This window comes from Lipophrys pholis (genome assembly GCF_963383615.2).
Source record: "Lipophrys pholis genome assembly, chromosome: 8".
In the NCBI taxonomy this organism is placed as follows: domain Eukaryota; kingdom Metazoa; phylum Chordata; class Actinopteri; order Blenniiformes; family Blenniidae; genus Lipophrys; species Lipophrys pholis.
Window position 1 is genome coordinate 14844767 of NC_137630.1, and position 9398 is coordinate 14854164.

Sequence of the window (9398 nt, forward strand, 5' to 3'; positions counted from 1 at the left end):
GCAGCGAGATCCTAAATGTTTTAACGAGCAATAGTGGAGAGATTCTTTTTAAAGCATCATAAAAAAAAACACATGTCACTGTAAATGGATACTTCAAACAGAATGTAGGAGTGTGGAAGAGATGCGAGCCTCTATGTGATCCACCTCAGTAAAGGATGCTGCAGAGGCGAGAATGAGGAAAGTGTGCCACCTTGTGGCCGCTCCACCAAGAAGGCGTCACACAAACTTTTTACATTCGCCATTTATTTAACACTCGCTTGAAAAAACTTTAGTGCAAATCATACAGAGAGGGGAGGAGGAGGGGGTCGATCAAAGACTGATAACATGATTTTTAAATTATTAATAAATATACATGACTAAATGTACACTTCAGAATGCTACAAGCACTTTTCACAGTTAAATAACAGTCTCGTAAATCATCCTGTACATCCAACGTGTTGTGGTCTGTCTGAGAGAAAGAGTCCCTGCCAGCAAGAGTCTCAAAGGCAAATGTAAATTACAAGTGCTTGAAGGACTCCCGTTCTCAGAAACAGACCGTTGTCAAGTTTTGATTTTAATCAAACTAACAAAACTCAATTCAAGCACTGTGTCGAATCTACCCTGTATAGCAGTGAATCTTTAAATTAGTAGCTTATAAAAATTGAAATCAAACAGTAGCAATGCATCACACTGTTTGAGGATCGTGACATTTTTTTGTTGCCACAAAACATTTTCAAACACCTCTACAAGTTTACAGCAAAAAATACAGACAACCCCCCCCCAAAAAAAAAAATACTCTTAAATGTGCACATTTCCATTTTGTGATCTATACATGTTGATTTTCATTAAACAAACATTGAACTGTTGACACACAGAGTATAGAGGTGAAGTGCTTGTATGTTACAGATGAAAAAAAAGAAAGAAAAAAAAAAAGACTTCCACTGTACTTCTACTGAGTGAATGGGGAAACACCACAAAACCACATTTTCTTCAGAAGAGGTGCAAATGAAGAGCTTAACAGAACTGGACTACTGAAAATATATTAGGATCTTCAAAAAGAAATGCAGTGACGCCAAACACTGGAGCTGGCTCAGTCAACGCTGTTGAAACGTGAACCTACTATTGTTATAAAGCAGCAAGATATTCATGAAGTACTTCTGTTTAGGGGTTGCCGTGCAAATACACCAAACTGTAAGTTTTTCCCAGAAGTAAAGAATTTATTTGACGTTACCCTCTCCTCTCTGGTTTTGTTGATGAGTTATGTGCAGGTTTCATCTGGGTGATTCTGGCGTCCTCCGACAGTCCAAAAACAGGGTTTCCCCCCCCCCCATACATGTGTGTGTGACCGTCTCTGTGTTTGCACTGGGACGGATTGGTAGTTTCCACAGTGAACCGCCTCTCATTTCCCCTCCCAGACCTCAAACTGGTTGAAGCTCCGTAGGAGACAGACGGAGGGATGGTGGCCTCGAAATGAAACGCATGATTTAGGTTGCAAATTGTTCTGACAATTTACAAGCAAAGGTGAAAAAAGTTTATCGCAATCATTCATCAATAAATTCTTCCATCTGGGAAAACACCGAGCTGCATTTTACATTTCCACCACTACTATGCCACATTTAGCATCCTACTCAATGTGGTGGCACACGGAGAGCATCACTTCTATAACTTTTATACGAACACATGAATTAGCAGCTGACGCAAACATAAGAAATCATTTTAAATTTGAAAACAGCCGCAGCAACAAATCTAAACGCTACATTCACAATGAGAAACTGCCTTTGCTCATAACAGTCGATGTTGCCGAGATCACTCATAGAGACTTTGACAGGAGTCTTGAGGCAAAGGTTACAATGCACTACAGGTTATTCCTGCTGGTGCGTCTTGTGCTAAGAAACTATCGTCCACATTCACATGTACTTATATTTACCGTGTCTTCATTTGGACTTAAATTTGTTAACGCCCACCAAACTGAAGGATCCTCATCAGATTCAGTGTTTAAGGCCAAACTGCATCAACATAATGAAATGAATGTAGCTGTAATAGGCGGTCACAGACAGCATGCACTAAGAGTTTCAAACAAAAAGGCCACAGACAACAGGTAAGAAAAAGTGCAAATGCATGCTGACAATGATTGCCACCTGCCACCCCGGCTAAAATAACCCACCGAGTATGTAATGAGAACGGCCTCACACCTCAGTTCCTCCTTCTTCCTTCCCAATTTGTGACGTGTTGCGGTCAGATTAAGTTGGAGTGCAAATCCAAGCCGCTGTTTGCAAAACAAAGGAGAAAACCTACAAAACTTGGGAGCCACTACGAAAGCATTCAAACACTCTGTTGTGCACGTCCACACACTGCCGCATCCTGGACGCTGTCCGTCTGTTCAGTCATTTCTAGTTACAGTATGACCCACAAGTCCGTTGGGTTTACAGTGTGGTTACTACTCTCCCGCCTTTGGATCGCTGATGGAGATTCATAGAGCAGAAGCCTGAAAAAAACAGATTGAGGAAGACGATGATATTAGATATTTGTGTGGCATTTTACCCTTGGTTAAGGCTTTATTCTTCATACACACCTGCTGCTCCCCGTTATGCCGTGGCGCTCTGCCCAGCGCTGCCGATAACCGTTCCGATGGCGTCGTCTCGGCTGCGGGATGGCGGGAACTCGTCCTTCTGCGGTGCACGTTGAGGTTTCACCACGGTGAATTTAATAGGTGCTCCTTTGCCACTGTGCTGCACTCTGCTATACTGCCGCATGGCGGGGTTGAAGGTGCGGACGATGGGAAGTTCGTTCAGAGTGGCGGCCTCTTGCTTTGGCTGTGTGCTCTCTTTTATGATGATTTTACTTCTTTTGTGTGAGAAGAGGGTTTGCACCGGGAGGACAGCGGCTCTCTTTGCGGAGCTGGATGTTTGGAGTCTCGTCTTGTGGGGAGGAGACGACGACTGCTGCTTGTCCTCCGCCCGGGAGACGCCTCTGTGCAGGTGTCCATGGTTTTCCTTCGTCACAGAGATCCCTCCGTCTTTCCTTTTCTTCACCTCCGCTGGTTTCCGGGGACAGACGGCCACGTGTTTGGTTCGACTGCGACGCATTGTGAACTCCCTGTTGCAGTGAGGGCAGATGAATATTTCATTCCGCTCATCCAAATGTGCCGGCGACACTTTATTGGACGAAGGGACGGTTTTGTTCCTCTGCGGCATGACCCTTTGAACCAACTTTTTTTTCCTTTTGTTCAGCACCTTGAACTTCACCGGGGTTTCTTGGTTGGGCTTGATTCTGTTCGACTGGCTGACCCTGTTTGAAGCGTTGATGCTGTTGGTAGAATTAGTTGTTGACAGCACTCCATTCTGAGTTTTGGCAAAGTGCCGTAAAGGGATCGGATTCTTTCTGGGTGTGTATCGCCTTTTATCACTGGCGTTTGCACAAGCCAAGATGTGTTTATGCAGCTCTGGCATGTTATCAAAGCTTTTTCCACACTTGGTGCACCGGATAGCCGTGCTAAAGGTTTGTGGGATGTTGTGGGTGGTGAAGTTGGTCGCTGAAGCCACCGAGCCTGCAGGTGACCGGTTGTGATAAGGAAAAGGAGGCGGCTTGAAGCTGGGATAATGCTGGTTAATGCCAAGGCGAACATCAGGCCCTTTGATTTTGCTTCCATCTGAGGCCAGAATTTTAATTGTCGTAAACAGTTCTTCAGCAGCCACGTCGACTTCGCCCTCTTCCTTCTTCACCGCTTTTTTGGGTTCCTCTGGAGCGTCCGAACCAGAAGGCTCTGACTCGACTTTTGGGGAGTTGTTGTAGTTTTGCGGTCTTAGTTTTCCCTTTTCTTCCTCCGTGTGCGTACAATGCTGGCCAGGATGCAGCTCTTCCTGATGCTGTTTCAGATTGCACAGGTAGACAAATTCCTTTGTGCACGCACTGCAAACATAAGTCTTCCCAACACCATGAAGGCTTGAGCGATGGTCCAGTAGAGCGGAGGGTTTGCCAAAGAGCAGCAGGCAGAACTCACACTTGTAGGGCCATTCATCAGCATGGTCGCCCACATGATGGCTTAGTTCTTTCATTGAATGGAAAAGCTTATCACACACGTTGCAGATGAAATTCTTGGTGAAAGTCTGCTGTTCTACATCGTCTGTTGTGTCATTTGGAGATTCCGCCTCTTCCGCCTCCTCAGGAGGGGGAGAGGTTTTCGATGAGATTTCAGATGTGGGAACAGAAGTGTCGGCCGCTTCATCAACTTTTATGGCTGGAGGCTCTGCATCAACAACAGTTTTAGGGTGGGGACTTGACTCAGCAACAGCGGGGCTATCAGATATCACAGCACTGGTAGTAGACAGAGATACTGACTCTTCGATGGATGACACAAGAATAGTGGGATCTGCAGTTTGCTGGTCGGGCGCCGATACAATCTGCTGCTGTTCCACGTGATTAACAAGCATTTGTCCTGGAGCTGGAGGCTCAGCTGTGTTTTCCTGTAAGGTAATCGCAGCGGGGACGACACTCCCCGGAGCCTCAAGGGCTATTGTACACTCGATCAACACCGTGTTGCTGGCAATGTTGTAAGAGTTGAGTAGGGAATCATTTAAAGTTACAGTGGGCGTGAATGGCACTTCTGACACAGAAGTGGATTCCATCATGGGTGGATTGAGAGCGATTGGATCAGTGAGGAACACGTGGCCGGGCAGATTGAGAGTCGGGCTGAAGGGCTGCGAAAGAGTGACAAGACTGGCAGAGTTTGTAGTGGCAAATGCCGTGGTTAAATCACACTCTGAAGAATTTAATGCATTATCTGCACAAAGAACCAGGGGCTCAGATGATATGTTTGGGGCCAGCACCTGGATAGGTTGGCCTAAAGAGTTGGAAATGGGTGGTGGAGGTGCCAGAACGGTGATTAATGAGGGTGCAGAGGGAAGTACGGTATGCGAGGCCGGTGAAGCGAAAGCTATAGTGCACGGTGAAGCTGGCTGCAGGGCAACGGGGGTGAGGGAGGTGGACGATGGAGTCACAGAATTGGGAGGCAGGGTCAGACTATAAACGAGCCCTTCTGCAAGCGAATCCACTGGAGTCACAATGTCCGAACTTGTGACTATAGTGAAGTCAGTGACCAATGGAGCCTTGGGATTCACAAGACTTAAGTTTTGTTCCCCAATATTTACTAACGCTTGTTCCAACATGCACATGGAGTCCAAATTTAAATCTCCCCGTGAAACTGATTTGAATGTTTCAGAGTCATCTGGGCACTTTCTTTGCAAACTTAAATCCAGTGCCGCGTCAGCTAAAGCCACGTTGTCATTTCTTTTGACTGTTTTAGAAAGATCCAGAGGTTGCTGGTTGCAGGAATTACCGCTGGTCACAGGCGTCCAGCTCTCGGTCAAAACAGGTTTCACCGTTGACTCCGATAGAGATACAGAGGCGATCTCACTCACTATTTGGTGCACAGGTGAACTATGATGAGTCTCCATCTGTCCCGTACTCACTTCAAAATCTCCCGTGTCTGCCATCGATGCGTCTTCATTTGAGGTATTGTGCTGTGGAGATCCAGTTCTCCTTTTAAACCTTCCCGCTCCAGAGGGTAAAACAGAGAGGGAGACGGGGGAGCATGGCTTCTGGCTATCGGTGATGAGGGCGAGTGTGGGTTTAAGGCCGTCCTGTTTCTCTAGGAGTTGCTTTAGCTTTGGTGACAAAAACACTGTCCTTTCATTTTGCACAACTGTAGACTCTGTATTCTGGGGCAGTAGATTTTCTATCAAAGAAGATACAAGTGATGACGAGGAAGAAGCCACAACCACCTCGGACTCCAGCTCCGTTTTAATTTGTGGCAGGAGAGGGGGCGTGGCAGTTCTCCTCTTGGCGAGTGGCTGCCCGGGGATTTCCTTGCCTGCGGCCGAGTCTGCCGTCAGAACGTGGCTGATATGGGCGGGGTCAAGAATCAGGGCATCGAGTCCTACTAAGGCTGAAGACCCAGAGAGAACCTCCATTGCCTCACAGTTACTGACTGTACTCGTTGACACTATCCTCCCATCAATGTAAAAGCTGAGATTCTCGGAAACATCACTGGACACATCTAACATGTACTGTTCTGTACGTTCCACCACATTCTCCAGGACAGCCACAGGTGTTGTGTTGTCACTGAGCTGTGTTGGTTGAGATGATCCACTGACTACTTCCTGAAGATCCTCCTCATTAGACTTTGGGTTTTCTTCCACATGTGTGTACTGCAGGTGATTCTCGTGGGCCCTGCGTTCATGGCGCCGCTTGTTGGTATGCGTTGTGAATATCTTTTCGCAGTACTTGCAGGCATGATGCCCCTCGAAGACTCCTGGCCTCTGTGGGGGCGCAGTGAGATCTGTTGCTGACATAATAGAAGCATTGGGGCTGGAGGGAGATAAAGAATGAAGTTGCATCACTGAGCCTTCGGAATCCATCGTGTTCGCTTCTTCGTGCTGTTGCTGACCTAAAATCGGACCAAAAGAGATGATGCCCGTATTGCTTTTGTGTGTTTGTGTGTCATCATTTACCGAAGCGTGAGTGTGCATGTGTCGTTCCAAGCCTTGTGTGCTGGTGAAACTCTGCTCACAGTGCTTGCAGAGGAAACAGTCCCAGTCTTCCTCGGCTTCTTGAGATGGTTGAGTGTGAGGGTGTGAGTTGTCGCTTTCCTCCTCATAAATGTCCTCTTCCTCCTCCTCATCGACGTCCTCACGGTCTCCAAATTCAGAGATGTACAGCTGAGGAGAGTCCTCCATCCTCTGTCGTGATAATATCCAGCTGGACGTCGGTCAGACGGCCGGTTTTCAGTCCTATTGAACAGATGATGAAAATACTGATGAGAATCTTGTTGTTCATGAAAGTTGAATACAACGTAAGAATTGCTTGAAACGGCTATGGTAAGGAGTAACAACGTACAAACATTTCATAATAGTATTTGAGTTTTGAGGTATCTAACCTTCACACATTTTTACACAAATACCTGAACTTATTACTTTAGTTATGTTAACAGAGATTCCAACATTAAAAAGCAACTTCAATCTAAATGCTAGAGTCATGCGCACACAAAAAAAGACTTTAATCTGAAAAATTACATCTCATGTACAACAAACATAAACTACAGGAGCAGACAAGAGAATTAGACCTGAAAGAAAAAAGGCACTTATTCAACACAAGAGAACCAAAAGGCAACATAGTGGATTCACAGCATCAACAGATGATGCAGCATTCGACTGAACAATTAGCGTTGTACTTGTGCTGTAACAATATAAAAGACATTGTACACATGGATGTAATATTGCCTACTTCCTCTGTATAAGATCAACATGTAATTACAGGTCATGTGTTATCCATAAATGACTATTACAGATAAAGACAATATGAAGACCTCTTACCATTTTAGGAGTCAGTAAGGGGCATAAGCTTAATTTGCCAGGTCACTTTTCTGTTGGAAAAACAAACAATGAGGGAAAACGAATTTAAAAGCAGTCCTGTAACATAAGCGATAACAAATGATTAAAAAGCGTATTGCCCCCAACAGCAGTAAAGCCAGAGTAGGTCAGAGGAGCCCTCACCTGGTCACAGAGGCTCACAGTCATGCATAAATTCAACATCTCCATGCTTCAACACATCTGACCCGATTTAGCTTCTCAGGCTTTATGAAAACACATTTACTAGATTGAGGTGTGCCTGGGCAGGTAGACAATTAAACTCTACAGGAGTGCAGTTTTACAGGACCTAGATCAGCCACCTCTGAAGAAGATAAATGTGCTTTAAAAAAAATGTCTCCTGGGTTGATCATTTCTTGTAATATCCCTCAAGGACATCAAGCTTAGATGCAAAAGTGTCCAACACAAACCAACTCTTTACAATAGTGTTAATTCGATTACTACCAGTAAGTAAAGCCCTACAATATAGCTCAAGATAACCTTATTTACACTTGGCACTAGGCAAACTTGTTAAACCGATAAAAGACCCTCACACCTAGTGACAGCCACACGTCCTGTGATTAATAATAAAGTTGTGCAAAAACTGTTTCATTTTGACATTCATCTTCTGCCTGGTAGGACAAAATGGCAGGCCCACCATGGGCCAGATCAGGCATGCACAGACGACAAAATGCGCACCTAATAGCAAAATAATAAGTCTAATTCAAATGTGACTTTAGTTATCATTTACCAAGTGCCGACTACCCTACTGCGTTTTATTTAACATGTAGAAGAAATGTAAATGAAGACTTTTATCTGTTGCTCAACCGCGTCGTCGTGTTATCTAAAAACAATACGACTGTGCAGTGCTGTTACACGCATTGAAAAGATGAATTTGAAATATTTGCAAATGTTTTGTTTTCATGTTTCAGTATCATTCAAAGGCCTACAGACTATTTATATATTATTCATATTCAAGTTCTACTTCCACTTGCATGCGCCGTAACAGGCTTATTTGCACACATCAGCCGGCGAGTCAATACAAATCCTCCGCAGATTATTTTTCTCTCTGTTTACTTCGATGATAAATCGTCTCTGTTTTGGAGCGCTCGAGTCACACGCCTCTTCCCCCGGAGCGTGACGCTCCCCGGTCCGTCCGCGCACCATTGCTAACTGGCCAGTCAACACGTCGTCACACGGCGCTGCTAGCTCCTCCGCTGGAAGGTCAACGGAGCCGCCACTCGTTCATACTTTAAAACAGAGCCGCCTCGAAAACGAACACGCATCAACCCGTCAAGGCAAAGACGTCGTTCACCAGAGGGGGGGGAAACAGGGAATCAGCTGTTATCGGCCATGAAAGTATTGACAGTAGCATTGCTAGCCGCAGTGCTAACGCGCGAGCCCCGGCTGCAGCTACCGCAGTGTTGACACCCCACCACGACAAACATCGCCCCCGTTACATGCGACCGGTCCGGCATGTGTACGTACTGGTGTCTGCAGCAGGTTAGACCAACGCAGTGGAGGAGAAACGCAGGAAAGGTTTCCTGTGGTGCAGCTTGTAGACAGCTGTTTGTTTCTTCCTCCATGGACCAGGGGCAGTGGAGTGCTCTGATTGGTCACAGGAGGTGGATGTCAAAAATGGACCAATCAGCGGCCGGCTTCTTAAAGTCGAGGCAGTCAGTGTGAAGGAAGGGTTGTTTTCAGTTTATTATGCTTTTCAGCAGTTTACTTACTTCAGATGATAAGTTTAATTATTAATGATTAAACTCGGCAGTGACGCCAAACATTGGAGCTGACTGTGATGTGACCCCATTTTTATTAAATGCTGCATCAAAGCTGTGCATTATATTCATTAAGCATTTTTGTGTAAGTGTTACACTGAAGTACATTAAACTGTAAGGTTTCCCAGAAGTAAATGATTTATTTTGTCAGGCCGTCCCACTTCTTTTGCATCAGAGATAATACCCCTGGTTCAAGTCCAAGCCTGAGGATCTTTCTGTATGGAGTTTACCTGTT

General features: G+C 45.4%; 1 protein-coding gene across 1 annotated transcript; it reads right to left on the reverse strand.

Moving 5' to 3' along the window:
- Window positions 1-223: 223 nt before the first annotated feature.
- Window positions 224-8987, reverse strand: prdm2a (PR domain containing 2, with ZNF domain a). The gene is made up of 4 exons (XM_080470532.1): window positions 8871-8987; window positions 7350-7399; window positions 2552-6767; window positions 224-2464 (listed from the first exon to the last, which is right to left on the reverse strand). Exon 3 carries the CDS (start codon window positions 6711-6713, stop codon window positions 2565-2567), a length of 4149 nt encoding a protein of 1382 aa, XP_080326658.1. The 5' UTR covers window positions 6714-6767; window positions 7350-7399; window positions 8871-8987; the 3' UTR covers window positions 224-2464; window positions 2552-2564.
- Window positions 8988-9398: the final 411 nt, after the last annotated feature.

Coding starts and splice junctions, on each gene's coding strand:
- prdm2a (XM_080470532.1), bottom strand. CDS start 6,713: ATGGAGGACTCTCCTCAGCTGTACATCTCTGAATTTGGAGACCGTGAG.